At 44.2% G+C, this 20,338-nt stretch overlaps 1 protein-coding gene across 2 annotated transcripts in view; it reads left to right on the top strand.

Annotated features, from left to right (window-relative positions):
• ZBTB44 (zinc finger and BTB domain containing 44) overlaps positions 1–10,383 on the top strand; it is a 37,358-nt gene extending 26,975 nt beyond the window's left edge. Inside the window, exons 4-6 of one of the 2 annotated variants that reach the window (XM_057381659.1) lie at positions 422–585; positions 2,823–3,123; positions 5,170–10,383. In XM_057381659.1, coding sequence (XP_057237642.1) covers positions 422–585; positions 2,823–3,123; positions 5,170–5,452 — 748 coding nt within the window. In that variant the 3' untranslated portion in view covers positions 5,453–10,383. The remainder of the gene's footprint in view (positions 1–421; positions 586–2,822; positions 3,124–5,169) is intronic. The other variant, XM_057381660.1, reaches the window with a different exon arrangement.
• Positions 10,384–20,338: the final 9,955 nt, after the last annotated feature.

Raw genomic sequence — 20,338 nt, 5'->3', positions numbered from 1 at the left:
TAATTGGYTTTCATTTCATTTGTAAATATCAGTGAAGCTGCAAAATACTCCTTTGCTTTTCATTTGCTCAGCTCTTTAAACTCTTCCTCGGGGACTGTTTAGTGATTGCAAGTCATCGATATGCTTGAGAGAATGCCCATGCCTGGAAAATGAAGTTCAGTTTGCAGTTGTGCTTAGGCCTGTTGCCCAAAGAAACAAAAGTCCGAGCTTATTCCCTGGGTTTGTTCACATGCAGAGTCAGAGACTGTAAGACTTCAGGTACAGATCAGACCCAGAGATTTCCACAATAAATGGAGATTTCAGCACAAACGGGGCATGGGCAGTCTCTTCTTCTCACACAAAAGTGCTCAAGGTTCAGATTTTCACCTTCTTCCCTCATTTCTCTGGCTTGTTTATAAATCAGTGCCTTTTTCCTTTGTAGTCTGGAGAACGTTCAGTATCCCTACCAACTCTACATTGCTCCTTCCACCAGCAGCACAGAGAGGCCCAGCCCCAATGGTCCCGACAGACCCTTTCAGTGTCCCACGTGCGGGGTGCGCTTCACTCGCATTCAGAACCTAAAACAACACATGCTTATCCACTCAGGTAAGAAAACCACTGCATTTCCCACAATTCCTGATTCAGAGCCTCGCTGTGCAGCAGTTGTAATAATGCAGGTTTTTTGCTCACCTGCCAAGTGCTTGAGAGTTGATTTCAGAAAGATTGGGTAGAGGTTTGTCTCACTGAATGCTTGTTTTGATCCCTGGAGTCTGACTGATAGTTCTGTTCATGGATGATTAGCATTTGTGTGGACTGAAAAAAACCTGATTGCCTGGAACTCATCAGGATAAGTCATTTTCCTGAAAAAGATCTGAGATGAAATAAAGTATACTTGGCCCTTTTATTGCACTAAAGAACTGGATTGAAATTCTTCTTCTGCCATGTTGCAATTCTCTGCTATGTTTTAGAGGAGACTTGCAGGCATAAGAAAATATTGTCTGTCTGTCCTTGCATTGAAGAATGTTGTATGCCTTTGGATCTCCGAATTTCTGGAGGGACTGCAGGACAGCTGAATCAGTTTGATAATCAATTTAGCTCCTGTAGATAGTACAGGCAGACAGAGGTTTGTGTGAATGCCTCCTCTCTGGGCTTTGATCCCCAAATTGATTTTGATTTCTAACCAAGCATGACCTCCCCAGTGTCTTTGCTATTGACACTAGTTGCTATTGGTGTTTTCAGGAGTTGTCAGCATTATCTGTAAATAGCATTGATATTTGAAGGAATAAAGAAAATATTGAAGAGTTATTGCACTTGGGCACTAAGATTCATGGTTTAGCATCTCCTGGTTTGAGTCTGACTGTTACCCACACAGAGAGGCTGTACCATCCTGGGACAGAGCAGCCACAACTGCCAAGGTCTAATTTTTTCACTGTCAGCAATGATTTGTTGAGTCCTTTCAAGCAAAGTAACCAGATATGTATTTAATACTTTAAAAAGCAAATTTTGTGGGCATATCAGGTGWGAAATGATCCCAAGGCTGTTGTTAAAATCTGACAGCAAAACATCTCTGGCCAGCCTGTCAACTGACAACCCCTGGGYGAAGTTGGGAAAGATCTGAATAGCTGGTTTAGAATAATTAACATGCAAAAGAACTCTCARAGCTTGTAAATGTTGAAAGTATTTTCACATGAGTAAAATGGCTAAAGAGATTTCCCTCAAAATACCAGAGGAAATAGATGCCCTTGGACAGYAGGAAAGCATGAAAAGTTTGAGCTCCACCAGACCATATTCCACTTTATTAACTTGTTTTCACATGCTTAACAGGGCGTTTCAGTGTAACCTTAACTACAGCTTTCTCTCTCTAAAAGCCCTCAATTAAAAGTTCACCTCCTGCTTTGAAAGTAAGGAAAGCAGAGTGAAAGACTGGGGGAATTAACAGCCAGGGCTGATGCACATTCAGCCTTTTGAAAAAATCTTTTTTATTCCTTGACAGCCCTATTATGAATAGAGCTCAATATTCCAGATTCTTAGCCTCGTGTTTGGATTTTCCCACTTTCTGGAGTTCAGGCTATTAAATCTGAAGGTTTTGAAGTCTCAGACTTTTACGTTGCAATAGTTCTGTTTGTATGTGATTACACCCTCAGCCACTGCAACATGTTGCAGAGCTCATACGTTTTAGGGTAAGAAATTAAAAATTAGCTAGGAACTGAATTTCTAAAATAATACAAGAGAAAAATGAGAGGCATGAAGCTAAAYTGTCTTAGAGAGCTGTCTGTCATGCAAAGTTGCTGAAAATTCTTGTATAGCAAGGTTCCCACGCAATATAAAGGCTCCTACTGCCCCCTTTTATCACCATTCCTGCTGCATTACAGGGACATCCATGTGCACACAGTCCCCCTGCCAGAACACTTCTTGGAGGCCAAAAGCAGACAGAAAAAAACATTGCAATTAAGGGTAGGCTGATAATTGCATTGTTGGGAACCAGTCTGGCACAAGAATCTCCTGAGATCAAAGGAGTTCAAAGGCGTTGGAGATGACTGCAGCATCAGGTCCTTGTTGGCTGTGCCTTGGGATTTTAACCGTGCTCTAATCCATGGGGGCTTGTGTTCAGTTGAAACCGTGGGGAAGGAGCCCTCGGGACAGGTCACAATGATGAGATTTGCTGGAGGTTGTAACTGAGGAAGTGCTGCTCCACTCTCATTATTCTGCCTTTTAAAGTTAACCAGAGAATCTCTTCCTCAAACAGGTACAACTGCTGTCCCTGTGCTGTAGAACTCTGCAAGGATTTTACCCCTGACTTCTGATWCCAAAAGGTGAACGTTTTTGCGCTCTCTCTTCCACAGGCATTAAACCATTTCAGTGTGACCGCTGTGGGAAAAAGTTCACCCGAGCTTACTCKCTCAAGATGCATCGCCTGAAGCACGAAGGTAAACGCTGTTTCCGGTGCCAGATATGTAGTGCCACTTTCACTTCCTTCGGGGAATATAAACACCACATGCGGGTTTCCCGGCACATTATCCGCAAGCCTCGGATTTACGAGTGCAAAACATGCGGCGCCATGTTCACCAACTCTGGAAATTTAATCGTTCACCTGAGGAGCTTGAACCATGAAGCGTCAGAGCTAGCAAACTACTTCCAGAGCAGGTGAGGTGCACAGCAAAAACCTAACAGGGAAAMTTKYTTTTTTTTTTTTTTYCTTTTTTTTTTTTTCCTTTTTTTCTTCCTTTTTTTTTTCTTAGATCATCATTTCCTGCTTTCAGGGCAGCCTGCTGTGCCTCTCATCAGGCTGCCTGCTAATTCCAGTCAGATTGATTCCTGCTCCACTCTCTGTTGTGTCTGACCTGTCTTACAGCATGGGAGCTATATAGGAGGCCACTGAAGAGTCCAGTGATATGCAGAGGCTGGTTCTGGCTTACTTAATTTCTCTTTTCAGTAGTATCCATGGGCAGGCTAATGGTGTGAAGCTGTAGTGTTCTATACTGCAGTTTCTGTGATTTGATACTGATTTGCTGTTCAAAATCTTGTTCRTAGCCTGTTCACTCTCATAGGGCACAGACTTCCTACGCCGTTTTAAGTGCTTGCTTAACACTGTGGAAGGATTTCATGACTCCATACCTTCTCCTTTTTCATTTTCCAGATAACATTACYAAGTTRTTAGACTAATAGGTTTGGAAATACYAASGGYCGCTTGGACATTTTTTATCAGGGCACAAAAGACTTCGTATATCTCACAAATGCACTGCTAAAGACTCTTAAAAGAGTTCTGAGGTATCAGATGAGCACTGTAATCTCTCATTGATATAAATGTAATTGTTGGAATTTGAGATAGAAAACACAAAAGCTGGATGAGAGAAACTGAAGACAAGAAGGTCTTCTAGCTCTTAAATCTAAAGGGAGAGTTCAGCTTGGTGTGCGTAAGTCATCTGCCTTCAGCCATGCAAAAGACATGTGTTCTGAATGTTACAGCATTGCAGTCCCAGCCCTCCTGATTTCCAGACATTATTCTTTTTCCCATAAAAAACACTTGAGCATTTTGTTCCACTTGATTAATTCAGAAGTGACGTAGGATGAGAAAAATTGAAAAACAAACCAGGAAAGCCAGTCACTGTGTTTTCAACAGAATATTGTTTAAAAGTACAAGTGCCTCATATCTGTGGGCTTACGCAGCTCTTGTTCTTGGCTCTTGTGCCAAAATTGAAGGGAAAACTCTGCAGGGTGATGCCCTGGTTTGGGGGAGCACTGCATTGTTGTGATCAAATTGAAGTCAGATTAAAGGATRTGATTTTAGTTGCCTATAGCCCTTCCTTCAGTCTGATTTGACAAACACAAGGTTTAGCATAGCTGACTGTGAGTTTGGGTTGGAGCAGTGAATGTTGCTGTCATTTAAGGATTTCTTTCAACTGCCACATTCCCAAGTGGAATCAAAGCACACAATTTTGCATATATGTGGTATATGTATATAAGTATCTCAAGTACAAACTTCATGTCTGGTGCTGAAAACTTGCAAAGAAATTTATTTTCACTGTGTCCTAATGCTCTGAAAATACAGCTGGAGCATTTGGTAGGTTTTCTAAGGATCCCTTCAGCCCTCAGCTGTTAAAGTACATAGCAGAAGTGTTGTCCAGAAAGGATTAAAAGGGGAAGGAAATGCAATTCCATTCTTTACTCAAGAGTGTGATACATGTCAGGATCCCAGCCCCTGCTGCAGCTGGCAGCTTCCTCTGCCTTCAGCTGCCTCACCTTGTGCCTCTGGTTCCAGCCTGCCCACGCAGAGGGAAGTGCTGCTGCTCTATTGTACCTCAGAATTGGGAAGTGCCACATTTTGCCAGTGCTGAACTCATTTTTGTTTCTATTTTAAAGCCYGAGTGCTCCCTTTTTTTCAATGAGGTTTTCAGTGCCAAATGTGTTCCAGACATTAACTTTCATTCTCATCAAGGTGATACAATCTAATAATACCAAGTTGCTGTGTAGGAAMTACGGATGTGAAATAGATGCCATTGGAGGAGTTCTCTGTGTGTTGCAAGGAGAAGCTGTGGTGGTGCTTAGTGGAGTATGTCACTGCCATGGTGTTGGACAATGTGCAATGAGTACCTTTGTTCTCTGTGCAATGCAGTGTGTAGCTTGTGTGATGTAGCTGATACCATCGTGTGAGAAATGACATTTCTCTTCTGTCCTTTACCCCTCTTCTAGTGACTTCCTAGTCCCGGACTACTTAAACCAGGAACAAGAGGAGACCCTCGGGCAGTATGAGCTAGGGGAGCATGGCTTTGAGAGCAACTCTTCTGTCCAAATGCCTGTCATTTCACAGGTGTCGTCAACTCAGAATTGTGAAAGCACTTTCCCCTTGGGGTCTCTGGGTGGGTTGGCAGAGAAGGAAGAAGATGTGCCAGAGCAGCCAAAGACTAACGCCACTGCTGAGGCAGCCGCGGGTGACCCTCCCAAACCGGAGCTGTCATCTATTACTATCGAATAATTCATGGTTTGGTTTCATTTTTGTTCTTTGGAAAGTGCCTGTGTTTGGTCCTGTACATTTTAATTTAATTTTTTTAAACAAAAAGTGGGGAGATTTTCCCCTTTTTACTTTGTAAGCTACGCTTTAAACTGAAAACTGCRACAGATGTTACATTATTTTTCATGACTGAATGATCACTTCTGTGAAAATATTTAAGACTGATTGCACAAAAAAAGATCTTGTCAGAACATCATGGAAGCTGTGATATACTTCTAAAGAAGAACAACTGATTCAGATCACTTTAACTATTCCTTCTTCCACAGTTAGAGCAGCTCATTAAGTTTCTCTTGCTTCTGCCTGCCCTCTGGTTAAGGGAAAGAAGTCAGAGGAAACCTTTTTCAAATGGTAAACAAAAGGATGCRTTGGAAATCATGACTGAACAGTTTGGAGTAGTTTTGAGTGGATGCTTTAATCTTCTGCATAAAGAAGTGACACTTCCTATAGGTGCCTGCTGTTTTTCAAAGCGCTTACTGTGCCCCTGTGCTTGGAAATGGTGAGCAGTTTTGAAAGGAACAGTCACACACTTCTTCAAAACACATGATCCCTGTCCATCCCAGATGAATGCCAGGTATTCCTACTTCTATTCCAGTCCTTTTAGAAACTATTTGATCAAACAGCCCAAACAGATCTGCCCAGCTAAGGTTAGGCRTGGGAAGTCTAAAGGTGCACCAGGAACTGGGAATGATGGAAAAGTGTATAGCCATGCAAGCCTGACAAATATCTCCTGACTGTATCTGTAGAGGGGGARCCACAAAGGAAAATGAAAGTTTTCCCAAACTGAAATTCTGAAACCACAGCCAGATTATTTGCAGTTCTGATCACTGCCCCCTCACATACACACTGTGTTTTTACTAATCTGAAAGCTAGCTAGAGGGAGTTTACAGATGGGGAAAAATAAGCTCTTTTGTGCATTATTGCACATTTTTTGTTTATACATATGTATGTATAGTTTCAGAGATTTTTATTAGCCTGTTTTGGACRAAACAAGCAATTTATTCTCTCTAAGGACAGCTTTCTAACCAACAGGGGGTTGTKTACAAAAAGCCTATAGAGCAATGATGAATTGTTCCTGTTTCAAAACACTTTAAATCCTTGCCAACTCGGTTTATTAAAGGCCATTACTTCAGCTACACACACAGCTCAAGCAAGCAATAAACTGAAATCTTTGCMATTTCATTTTTCCATATTTAGCAAAAGCTACAAATGGAGGGTGTGGGATTTTCAGAGCAGAGAGTCTTGTTTGGTCGAGGCTGTTTGGGCTCAAGTACTGCTTTGAAACCTAAATTAGGAAGTACATTAGGAGATCTGTGATTTTTCTTMCAGCTTCTGAAGTTAACTCAGTGTTTGATGCCAAATGCCCATGGCCTACAGATGATGTGCTGAGTGAGTAGGTACTGCTTGATCTCAGTATTCCAAAGGCCTGATTTACTCCCTTTAGTTTGGAGTYTTGATTTTTGTAAATTGTTATTTTCTGGCCGGATTTGTTTTATGCAAACATGAGGAGGAAATAAAACGAATAGAGAAAGGTTGCTCCTGAAGAAACAGAAGACACAAAAGTTGTATTATATTGCACATCAATTTGTATTCAGTCAGCCTAGGCAGCTCTGATACGCTCTGAGTCTGAGTTCTTTCTATTAATAGTCAGCTTTTGTAAGGAAAAAAGTTTATTGACCTTTGGAAAGAGTTTAAAGTGTTTCAGTGACTTAAGCAATTTTTCTTTTTTGAGGTAAAACCCACATATTTTAGTAAAATAGAGTGAAAACAGTTGGGATTTGAGTACTTTCCAAATTGCTGGAATGAAGTTTCTCCACCAAATCCAAAGGTGTTTTAGAAATATGCTGCAAAGAAGTTCTGTGCTGCAATTCAGTCTTGTGCATTTACCTTTGTGAGGCATCCTAAAAGGGCTTGAAGGAGAAATGCTTTTTCTGGGCTGCTGTACTGTGAAATAGCCCAGTGCCTGTAGATGAGGTGAATTTAAAGACCATTTCTCTTCCACTTCTGATTTCTCTGAGAAGCCAGTGAGACATGACAATGACTTTTGCTGAGCTTTATCCTGAATTAGAGGGCTATGACACTGAACTCAAACACAGCATTTCCATTTTTTCCTGATGTGTTATGCAGGTAAATGAGAGTCCTTTGTGATTCATGTTCTGAGAGGTGCTTCACCCACAGCCACATTTCCTGACTAGAGATGTAACAATCAAAGGTGGTCAGGTATAAGGTGGTGGACATACTCTGATCATTAGAATCTGATTGTTTTTATCCCTTCAGTGTTTTGCTAAAGAGTTCAGTGGTGGGAAGGTACAAATATACARCAGACATATCTGGATATTGGATTTTTAAGACTTAAATTTTTGAGTCAGAAGGCAAATTGCTTTCAGAATACCAAAGAGAAGGGGGAAAGTTACAAAGACTTCATAGTTCTGATCTGTTCTTCCTTGGAAAGAAATAAGGATCATTAACACCAAGGTACAAGGCAAGGCCTGGGGTTCATTATTCACTGCATTGTGTGTTGCACATTGTCTTTTCAACCTCCCATCTCTGGGTAACATCTTCATTTAGTTCTCACTTTTCAACCTGGTTYAACTGGAGGAACAATGGAGTTCTTGGAGGATTTTGTTTGGTTGGTTTAGGGATGGGTTTACTTGTTCATTTTCCTGTTTGTAATTGTTTTTTGTTAATATCTCTTTTCTCCATAGAAATGAATACAGTTTAAATGCAAATATTTATTTCTCCTCTCTAACTTGTTGGAAGTGTTCAGTTCTTTGAAATGCTGGTGTTCTTCACAAGAGAGATGTAAAAACACAGAACATCTTAAAATTATCTATGTTGCTAATGTGCTTGGATTCCAAATAGGAGCAAGAGAGATAACTAAAATAGAGAAAACTTGCCTTAAACTACACTTGGGATTAAACMTAAAACATTAATTTCTTTCAGTGCATTATCAGAGGATTTTGAATTCTGGGATGCATTTTCTTWTTTCTTTTTTCTTTTTTTTTYCCCTCTCCCCAGAAAAATCCATGATTTAGTAAGCATTTCTATTTCTGCTTGACARGGGTCAAGGTTGATCTGGTTCAAYCCCCSTGCTCAAAGCAGAGTCACAAGTGGTKTTTCCCACAGCTGGAGTTCAGTTGTCAGGCTCGCAGAGACCATGGTCAAGTCTCTCATACTGAGAGATCAGTAGACTCGGTTGTTGAAAATGGTTCTGGGTTCACATTCTGGATTCTGAGTCTAAAAGGTGTGAATTTAAACTTTTTAAAAAAGTAATAGCTGCCAATGCAGTCAGATATATTTTATAAGACTATGATCCCTATATGTCCCCTGCGGGATGAAATTTTATTGTTTGTAATCTATGGTTTAAAGTTTTTATATGAGGGCTTCAGTTGCTTCTTGGTTGCTGGTTCCACCCTCCAGCCCAGGGTGTGGGAGTGCTGAGATGAGTGCTGGTCTCTCTCTGAGACAAACCAGGAAGCATTTTATATGCAAATCCACCGGGAGCTTTGTGCACCCTGCAGGGACGAGAGAATTCAGATGGAGGAGCACCTGCTGCTCCTGCATCCATTGCAACTTCCACACCATCACAATAAGGAAAACAGCTGCTTTTCATTCAGGCCGGTTGCGTTCGAGTTTTGCTCACAAGSTGAAATGCAGTTTTGGAGGGTTCTCATCTCCAACTACAGACATAATAAATCCCATAGCATCGTGATGGCAGGTAAGAGGGTTTGAGGCCACATGGTACCTCAGCCACACCAGAGGTACCTGGGAAATAGAGTGGGTTCCAAGTACTTGAGGAAATGTACCATAAAAGAAACAAATGTGAATTTTTTTAGTGCAACAGTGCTTACTGCTCTGGGTTTTYGTTCACTCTGTGTGTGCTAGCTCAGTAACTCAGTGTCCCACAGGTCCCAGCTACAAATCTGGTTGCACTAAAAAAAAAAACCACAGTGGAATCTGGTGCTGCCAGCCTGTGTGGCAACTGTACCTACAGTCTTCCTGAGGGTTGCTGAAGTCCCCAGAAGAGTGATTTTGTTTCACCATTCATTTAGCTGATGCATGCTTTTGATATTCTGACCTGTAACCCTGGCTACACCGAGTCCTTGGACAGCTTCCTTGCTCTGTTCCTGCAGTGCCTTCACTCGAGGTGCTGCCCTATGGTGAAACCCCAAAGAGGGAAAAGCAGAAGCTGGAGGGAAAAAAATGTGAATTAAATTATTGTTGGGCTTCTTTGTGCATTTTAGTAACAGTGAAACCCCCTTAACTGTGCCAGTCTCCAGTCACCAGCCGTATATCCAGTCATCATCTCATCCACAGTACAGCTTCTCTTGTTGATGCTGGCCACAGCTAGATTACTTGGCATGTTTATTGACCTAACAGAATTGGTTTTGGGTTTTGGTTTTGTTTTTTAATGTATACGATGTTTAAATACACTTCACATTTTATATAATACTATCTGGCTATTAGTATTTTTCAGGAACCATAGTTCTTGGTGGCTATATATATTTTTGTGACTTTTTTTGTAAACTAAGTGCCGTTTCAACGTTACAATCATTTTTAGAGTTATTGTAATCAATGTGAATATCATGTTTTTTCAAATCTGTTCTGAGCCTGTAGTGTTTGCTTTGTGATCATATGTGTAATGTATATATTCTGTATAGTTACATTGTATTGAAATACTAGCTTGTTTGATATAAGAAAAGTATGTATTGGGTACCTTTTTGCTAGCCTGGTTGTTTAATCTTTAAAAAAAAATGTTCCAAAATACAAAAAAAAAATCTCCAAACTGGTCCCATTATAGGTCAAAATTAAGGGGGGAGAAAAACTAGTTTTGAGTGTCTTTGGATAGAAACATGAAGCTAAGATTTTTCATTAAAATATTAATGTTTTATGGAGTATATCTTTGCTTTGTGTCATTATTTAAGTCTGCCAGAGTTTGTCTTGCAGTACAACAGAGTAACTTGGGCCTTCCTAAGAAGGTGTGACTGTCCCTTGAGCACATTCACTCACACCTTTTGCTTACAATGAGTCCCAAAATAACTGAGCATGAGGAGAACTCACTGRTGCTGAAGCTGTCACTGGGAGGAAGGTAGTTTAAAACAAAATTAACATTAATAAATGATTGGAGAAGTTACATGAGTGAAGAGTATTAAGAATAAAGTCCACATTTCTGTTTCATTTTCCATTGTATATTGCATTGCCTTCTGTTCATGTTYTCTTTAACCTCATTCTGCAGAAGTGGTGGGGCCAACTTTCCATGGGGTGATGTTGGTGGAAAGCCAAGGGGGAGCCTARTCAAATCAGCCAAAGCAGAAGTTTAAAAAGGACCTTGGACAGTCATTGCAGCAGCAGCTGTGAGCTTCAAAATAGCCACAAAACAGAGTTGTAGCACTTCAAATCCACCTCTGCTGTTTCTACAATCCTTGCAATTAATATCATTTTCCTCCTACAGACCCACCTGTCTGAGTGAGCTGAGTTCAACACAGAACTTGGGAAAATGAGAGGTTTTTAAGTGCTTGGCTGAAGTGGTGACTCTGCCCCTACCAGCTGAATACCAAGCAGGCTGCAGTGATTAATGCAGCAGCTGCCAAACTGTGCTCAGTGGCTTACAGGAGTGAGAAGCAAAATGGAAAAGCACTCCCTGGTGCAGAGTACGATGAACCTTGGGTAGRGGTTGAGAGTTTCTAAATCCTGACTTCTCATTTTCCTGAGGACCCTGCCTAGGGACAAATGTCTCAACCGAGAGCATAATTGGAAGAGGGAGAAGATCCTGGTGAGGGCTCTGGAGAGGATGCAGTGTGAGAGGTCAAGGCTTGTGTCTCCCATAAAAGCAAAAAATTTAGTTCTTTGATGCCAGCCCCATTTGGAGTCTGCAGTGGTGCTTAGCTGAGCGTCCCAAATTCAAGTCTGGCTGTAAATGCACCCAGAGCACCCCAGAGCTGAGCAGGGCAGTCTGGGTGGATGGTGAAGCTGTAAATGCACCCAGAGCTGAGCAGGGCAGTCAGGGCACATCCTGAATGGATGGCGAGACCTGGGCCAGTGGCTTGAGCAGGGTTTTCCAAAGCACAGTTGGATGGTTAGTGTGAAACATCTTTCAGCCATCCTAACAAAGCAGGTGCAMACTGCTGAAGCTTTTTGTGTGGCTTCCTTGGAGCATTAAGCATTTTATTCCTGACAGTAATCTCYTCTGCACAGAGGAGAGTGTCTGAGCTGAGACCAAACTCAGCTATCGAGAATGTGGTAGAGCAGGGATGAGAGTTGTCCCAGGGCTCATTGCACCATTCCTACCTCGGTGATATTCCCAGCAAGATGAAGCTGCTGAGAGAAACCTGGCTTGGGTTATGCATAAAGCACTTTCTGCAAGCTGCATCTCTGGAGTACTGAGCTAACTCATCATCACTGTTGATTGCTGTGAGACCCTGGGCGTGCAGAGCAGGGGAAATGTGTCCATGGCAGAGCCTTTCCAACAGCCCAGAGTCATGGGGCTCAGTCGATGCGGAGTTGGGGATGTGTTGATGTTGACACTGTTTTTCAGAGCAGACACAAGTGCTTGAATAGCAGATTTACTGATAGCAGCCCTGATTGCCTCAGCTGCCTTTCACAAATCCTTGAGAAATAGGCCACAAACACCCAGAGTGAGATCAGTGTGTTTGAAAACCACTCTAAGGGCTTGAGTTAATTGCCTTTGAGCTTGAGTTGCCTTTGTCTCAGTCACAAGGTCTCAGGTGAAGATAAGAGAAACTCACAGAGCATCTATTTGTGTATCTCACTTAAACCTTTACCTCACTGTTGAAGTCTGAACTCTTCTATCCAAATTATAACATAAATGAATTCAGCATAGCCGTGTGTTAATTTGAGTGCTCTGACTCTTAGACACACACTCCCCTCTGGTTTCAAACACCACTGGATTTCTGTGGAAGTGTTTTTCAGAATACATTCACTGATCTGGGTAAACCCCATTCCCAGTCTCCTGTATGCCTGCACAAAGCCRGGGGCTTGAAATGTGTGTTTGTAAAGCTCCCACCGTTCAGAAGGTAACAGCTTCTTCTCACAGAGCACTGCTTGTTCCCCTGAAGGCGCACACGCAACCCCTGTGTGCTCATTCCAAAGGAATTTTGAACAAGGACCATATGAAAACATCAGTTGACCAATTCCATCCTTGCTGCTTCCCTGCAGSGACAGCTGGTACTGCTGGCTCTGGGTTAATTCCCAGATGAAATGGGTTTCAGACTTGGACCTCCAGCAAGAAAGAGCCTTGTTTCACTCTGTTCTAGCCCTTACAAGCTCCTCTCGAGTTTRGAGTGATGTGGTTTGCTGCCATCCCTGCACAAGTTTCTCCTCCATGGGGAGGCAAGACTATGGACAAAATACTGCAAGGAAGCAGATGTATTTTGTGGTCTTGCAAGGTTTGAGTGTTGTATTTTTTTTAGGAGGGAGTGAGCATTGAGGGTACTTCAGGATATTTTTCTCTTTGCACAGTCTGACATTGCCTAGACTTTTTTAAAAKAAGCAGCAATATCAGCCACAAACAGATTGCTCTTAAGTATGAAGGAACATCCAGTAAGTATTGGGTAGAATTCACTTACATCAAAATAAAGTCCTTAATTATTTGTTGGCTTGAAACATTTCTGTATGCGGTGCAGAATTGATTTCAAGCTACCTTGGATCCAAATGGTCTGTGAGCAGTGTCCTGACTGCTGTGCCTCTAGAAAAACAGAAAACTGATGGTTAAATGGATCYTGGAGATTCTCTGGGGGCAGGGAGAAATCTCCATCCCAGGTAAGCAACTCCTGAGAAAAAGGGGATTATCAGGAGTGCTCAARGGCACCACGATGAGTCTGTGAGTGCTGGAGGAGCTGACTCTCAGTTCCAGGATCATTTTTRTGGGTTTGAGTGAGGAGACACAAGGAGAAATGATCCCACAGGGTTTGATGCTCCATCACTGCAGGGAAACAGCCCGCTGGTTTTGGAAGAACAAATTACARTCCCAGCCACTCAAGCATTTAAATAGCCTGCCTTTCCAGAAATTTAAACTGTTCCTTAAGAGCTTACCCATTTTGTGAACTTTACTTTTGCCAGTAGCTCCTCTGACTCAGCAGAGTTTATTTTCTAGCCTTAATGGGCTATTTCTGTGCATTAATGGGGTGCACAGAGCTGGTTTTGGAGAGTTTCTGTGCATAAACAGACCCTTGCTCTGCATAAAACAAAACTGGAGAGAAAAGACACCAAAAGCACAAGACTAATAGACAACAGAACTCAGAAAACCAAAACATCTCTCCAGGGTAGGGCTTCATCTTCCCACAATTTAAACGAGAAAAATAACAAAAATCCTAACAAAACCTTTTATATAACTTCAGTGTTGCAGTGATGGGTTTCAGGGTTGACGTGACAGCAATTACAAACAACAGTTATGCAACTGCCTCGTTGATTGAATTGAAATTAATACAGAGAAAGGAAGGAGCCAGACAAAAAGAAATGGCTTTGGAATTGTTATGCTTGAAAGAAATAAAAAAAAATGCTCAGGTCAGCCTCTTTTGAGAAARTGAGCATAAGCACAGGCTGAAAAATCTGCTAGAAGAACAGAGTGAATTGCTCTTAAAAATTCTCTTTGTGTTAGAGGCAAAATTGTGCTTATCTTCTAAGGTTTACAGCTCATTTTTAAAAATCTGGCAGGTTCAATATTTTAATTTTGCTCAAGTTTGTGCAAGTTTCTCTTAGAATCCCTTTTCCAAACCATGTAGCAGTGCATCCCTGGGCGTTGTGGTTCCCGTGTGGCCAATTCCCACCTCCTGAGGAGAAAGCCCATGTTCACTGTGCACCCACCCCATTCCCTGCAYCCTGGGCAGGAATGCTGCTTTAGGGTGAATCTGGCTTGGATTCATGGGGGAAAAACCTGGGAAAATGCTGAGTGGAACTGGCAGTCAGAGCCTGCATTGACAGGAGCTGCTCCCAGCTCATTCCCTGAGCTCTCTGTGATGAGGCAGGATGCAGTTGCTGTTCATACWGCAAAGGGTTTGTGCAGACACGAGCCAGACTCCTGGAATAATTTGCCATTGTCAGGCAGGGGTATCAAACCGGGCCAGGGTGGGTCTCTTATGGAAGGAATCTGCAGATTTTGTGTCCCCAGAATTAGCACCCATGGCAGGGGGTTGGAACCAGATTATCTTAAAGGTCTCTTCCAAYCCAARCCATTCTGTGATTCTCTGAATTGCTCCTGTTGATTGAGGGAATGAAGCACTAAGGGAGGGATGTGGGATAGGAATTAAACCTGCTGATTCTCTGCTCCTCCTCACCTTTTTCACAGGAAAGCAGACGAGCCCTGAGCTTGTTGCCTGCAGAGGGAGAGGAGGAAGCAGATTGTGGAGGAGCCTACAGGAGATGGGTTTGTCWCACACCAACTGATGTGTGCTGGTCAGTGAGGGTCATCCTGGGAATTCACTGCCCAAGATAGAAGAGATTCCATCAGAAAAGCACTGAAGGAATCCTGCAGGGCAGGAAACACCCCTGCCTGCTCAGCTGCCGTGAGCTTTTGTGCTGGATTCCACCAGCTGGGTGCTGGATGTGTGTAGCATCTTCATCCCCAGCAGCCTCATTGCTGAGGAGAAAAGCTGATCTCCATGAAACCCTTGGCTGTTGRGTTCCCAAAGGCCACCTGGTCACACCTGGGTTTCCTGGGTGAGAACCTGAGTGCTGCATGTTGCCCTTGGCTSTTCAGTGACATGAAAAGTCCCATTTCTGTTCTTCCTCACCTTTCCTGCTCCCTTCCTCCTGTCTGTTACTGTGGATTCGAAGGGAACAAGGACAAAGTGAAAGYTCAYGTGGCCTGTGACATCCTCCAAGCCAGAAGAGCACTGGGAGATTAAATTTGATGGTTTGTCTGGCTTTCCCCTCTGGAGACATGAAAAGATTAGAGGAGCTTGATCTATGGTGTGGCTGGGCAGCTGTGATGGGTGCTTTGTTACAGTCCAGAGCAATCACACTAACACAAACCAGAGCCTCCCCTGTCGCCTTTTGTAACCCTTTAAAAAGTGATGGATGTTCTGCAGCAGGAGAGGAAGGGGAATCAGTGGGTTAGSTCCAACTGCAGAACACCACAACCAGGGCAATTAATACCACTTAATGGGAAACTGTGAGCTCTKGGCTCCTCAGATMTGATCGAGTTTGGAATCCAGGACAGRCTGCCTTTGGAGCACGGCTCTCATSGAGGGAGCTGAGCAGCCTTTCTATCACTGGAGATGCTCCTCGGTGCTGCTGCCGTGCCTTGAGTGCTTTTGGCTGCTGGCCTTGCTTCTCTTTGTCTCAGCACTGCAGGAGTGAACGGGATTGTTTTCTTTGGAGAGCTGGGAGCTGGACTGGGGGCAGTGGGGGCTTTTCCCCATCAGTTGCTGTTGATGCAATTCCCCGAATCCCGGCTGCAGAGCTGGAACTGGGCACCAAGTGGTTTTGTCTTTGGTGCTGGTGCTGGTGCCAAAAAGCTGCAGCCTCAATTCCCATCTCAGCATCATTTGCAGGACCTGTGCTCTCAGAAAGTCTCTTTTGTTTGCTGGCAGGCACAGAGCTCTGAGATGGGCACTGGGAGGGACAAAGGCTGGAACAGCACTGACCAGGGCACGTTTTCCTCTCCTTCATCACCTTAATTATGATCCCATAATTAACCTGAGACATCCCATCTTCCATGGATGGAAGTACCAGTACAGCCTTTCCTGTCTCCTTGCCTAAAGCCAGAGGAGGAGGAATCAAACCTCTGCAGGGAGAGGGAAGAATCAAACCACAGCAGCAGAAACCGAAGAGAAAGAGGCAATTCCTGCTGAMCAGTGTCACCCTCACCAGGATACACAAACCCTCCTCCTGTCCTTGCTCTCCAGATCTGTGCAGGGCCGTGGCTGTCAGTCTGCACTTCTTATTGCTTTCTCTGACACAGAGTGCAGCCACACCATTCCAGCATTTCCTGGGCTCCGAGATTGGCACAGAAGTGTAGAAACCGAGGCCCTCACGCCCCTGATATTTTTTATTCAACTGCATTAAACTCATTACTGCATTGGTTTTGGTTTCTTTTATCAGGGGTGTCAAGCACATTCACTTTTCTCATTAAAAYGAACTTTATTTTTAAATTCCTGAAGGGAGGCAGAGGGGAATGAAGAAGTGGAGTTTTAGTTTTCTGAAAGTGTCTTGGAAAGGAAACTACTGGATTATTGCAATTATCCCCAAAGCAAGAATATAAAACCTGCGAAACTGGAAACTAATTTTTGCTGCAACTTTKTAATTTAGMAAGTGACTTTCATTCAGAGTCRGTGGTTCATTCTGAAAAGATGAAGSCTGTGGTTTTGTGCAAAACACCTTTATGCTTTTGAAACTGCACCCAGAAAATGTCTCCTTTTTATTTTTTAACATGATATACCTTGCTCTCAAAGKTTTTGTTCTTGACTTGGAAGATAAGGTAATTTCAGATTATTAAAATCTCTCACAAAAAAAGACTAACTCAGCCTTTGGGTTCCCCTGTTTGCAGTCGAGTCATGTTTGGGAGTTTGGCTTTGGGRCAGGGGTGCTTTTGTCACGGTTTTGAGGGCTGAGAAACAAACCCTTAATCACCCTTGTCAAACGCAAAGAGCTGTACTGGGAGCCACCAAAAAGGTGTTGGAAAAGGGCAGGCAGTGGCTGAGCCATGTGTGGTTCCACAGCAATAACCACGGAGCAAAATGCCTATTTATAGAAAACAAATCTAATGCCATTAGAGCAGGGAGAGGCTGGACACAGAAAATCACATTTTCATGTTGGCAGAGGGCAGTTCTGTCCTGGGAGAGCATCCGTGGCAAACCAGTTCTGCTTAATTACCCCAAACTCCAGCAGCCCTGAGTGACRAAAAGCAGATTTTGCAAAGTAAACCCAGCTCTGCTTTTCCCTTCCCAGCCCCCTGCCCTCAAACAAAGCCCTTCCATCTCTGCATAACCTTGTAGTGAATGAACGTCGAGTCTCTAAAGCCAAGCCTGAATTTAGCCTGTGTTTTTTTATCTCCAGAGGTGTTTCATTAGCTCAATTACAAGTGACATGTTCCACTCTGTGCTGCTGACTGAAAAAACTCAGCCAACCTCAATCCCTCTTCAAACAGAATCCAATTAACCTCTTACTCCCCCTTCCTTTCATCCCCYGCGCCTCCTGGCTCATTCACAGCCACACCTTTTAAAGAAGACCGAAGGGAACTCCCTGAGATAACTCTGAGCTGCTGAGATGTTTGTCTTGGGTTTGTTGGGCTTGGGTGTGCAGTCATTGTCCCAAAAGTCAGAGTTTGTGGGTTTTGGGATGTGTCTGGTGACATTCTCTGCTGTACAAACCCCCACACGGGCAGGTGACCCTCAGTGACCTGTAGAGAATCCCAGAAGGGTTTGGGTGGAAGGGACATTAAAGCTCACCCAGTTCCATCGCTGCCATGGCAGGGACACCTCCCACCATCCCAGGGTGCTCCAAACCCCATCCAGCCTGGCCTTGGACACTGCCAGGGATCCAGGGGCAGCCACAGCTTCTCTGGGCACCCTGTGCCAGGGCCTGCCCACCCTCCCAGGGAACAATTCCTTCCATATATCCAACCTAAATCTACTCTCCATCAGTTTGAAACCATTGTCCCCTGTGCTCACTCCAGGCCCTTGTGAAAAGTCTCTCCCCATTTTTCTTGTTGGCCCCATTAGGTCCTGAAAGGCCACAGTTGGGTCARGCTGAAGATTCTCTTCTCCTGGCTGAACAATCCCAATTTTCCCAGCCTTTCCTCCCAGCAGAGCTGCTCCATCCCTCTGATCATCCTGGAGCCTCCTCTGGACTCTCTCCAGCAGCTCCACGTCCTTCTGGAGCTCAGCCCCCGAGCTCTGCAGGTGGRGTCTCAGAGGGGCAGGATCCTCTCCTCGTGCTGGGTGCTGATCTCTGTGCACCCTCGGGGTCCCACGAGGTGGGTGAGGGGTTTGGGGGGCCCTGGCTGAGGTGTTTGGGGGCTGTCAAGGTTCCCTGGGTGTTATCTCATCTCCTGCTGGGATCCTCGGCAGCGCCGCTCCCCGCTGTGGTGCTGGAGGCACAGCCAGGATTTAGAACTGGAATCAGCCTGGGATCACTGATCTCCTTCACCASCCRAGCCTTGCTCAAGCCTGGCCTTGTYCCCAGGCTGCMCCCTGAGCAGCACAGCCCCTGGACCCGTGCTCTGGGTCTGTGTTGAGGCAGCTGGGCTGTCAGCTGGGGTTGGGAACCCCAAGTGCTCCCTTTGGCCACGGCCATGGCATTGCTTTGGAAATGTACTCCAACATCTCATTTCCTCCATTTCTTTCCATGTTGCCTTGAAAGGTCAGTTTTTAATAATGACACAGACATGGTTAAGGGGATAAAAAGGGTTTTCCCTCGGTATTTGGGATCCCAGGTGCACAACTTGATGGCAGAATGCACACCCATGTATAGAACGGATACAAGTTTTATAGGTTTCAGGAATTAGCATATCTATCTAGGGTTCCCCAATAAGAAACTTCACAAATGCAGTGATGTCCCCCTATTCTAATGAATCCTCCCCTGGATGAGGCCAGAGCCCAGTTTACACAGAATGTTCTGGACAGAAGGCTTCACCCAAGGGTGAGCTCGGGTTTAAGATAGCACAGGGCACACTGACTCCTTCCTCTGGATGTTTGGTCTCTGCCCAGCAGAACTCCTGAACTGAGCTGGAACATCAGGGTACAGGGATTACAAACATGCAGGGTAAGGGGTRCAGGGGGATGCATAGAGGGTACAGAAAGCGTAAAAAAGAAAAACAAAAATCATCAGGCATCATCCATGGTCTCTGTCCTGATGAACTTGTATTCCCTGGGAATTAGTGCTGGGATTATTTCTGGAACTCTGTCTGCTTGCATGCTCAAAAAAAMCCCTTGATTTGAGATTTAGGCTGTAGCAGTTGTCGTGTTTGGGTTTGTTAGCAGACAGTTTTTTTTTTTAAATACTTTTTGTCTTACAAACATTTTCCTTCAAATATAACTACAACAAATAAGCAGTAAAAACTCAGAGTGGCAAAAACGTACTGTTGAGGAGGAACCAGCCCTTGGGACTGCTCAGAACACRTCACAGCAGAGCTGTGGGGTTACAAACTGAGGAAGACAGTAAAAACATAGAGAAAACCCCATCTCTTCCAATACAGATGTTTTGTGTGTCTTGTGGGTCCTGGATCAGCACAACCCAGCTCTCTGTGCTCCAGCCAAAGCCAGTTTTGGAAGTATTGCTACAAACATCATCATAAAAATTCACATCCGTGTTGCGTTTTGCTTTTTATTCTTGTAGGTTTGAATGTCCTGACTGGGATATTTAAAAAAAAAAATGGAAAATGTGTGTGAGCTGAGCCCAGGGATGCTGCAGTGCTGTCCAGGATGAGGTGGGGTGTGCTGGGGGTACAGGAGCTGGGGGGGCTGGACAGCTCGGGGTGGCACTGATGGGTGTTTGGGGGGGACACTGTCACCTTGGCTGTGCTGATGGATGTTTGGGGACACTGGCACTTTGGCCACAGTGTTGGGTGTTTTGGGGGACACTGTCACCTTGGCCGTGCTGATGGATGTTTGGGGGACACTGTCACCTTGGCCATGCTGATGGATGTTTGGGGGACACTGTCACCTTGGCCATGCTGATGGATGTTTGGGGGACACTGTCACCTTGGCCATGCTGATGGGTGCCCGTGTGCGGGTCCCCAGCGGGGCCAGGGCCATGGATCACCAGCCATGGGGCCATCCTGAGCTGCCCAGTCAATATGGACAGAACTGCTCTGCCCAGGCTCCCCTCAGACAATTATCCATTTATTTCGAGGAATGACATCCCTCTAAACCTTCGCTGGATTTTCTGCTTTTC

Source organism: Malurus melanocephalus, unplaced genomic scaffold (genome assembly GCF_030028575.1).
Source record: "Malurus melanocephalus ecotype Western Australia unplaced genomic scaffold, MMel_1.1 scaffold_520, whole genome shotgun sequence".
In the NCBI taxonomy this organism is placed as follows: Eukaryota; Metazoa; Chordata; class Aves; order Passeriformes; family Maluridae; genus Malurus; species Malurus melanocephalus.
This window is presented reverse-complemented; position numbering and strand designations above follow the sequence as displayed.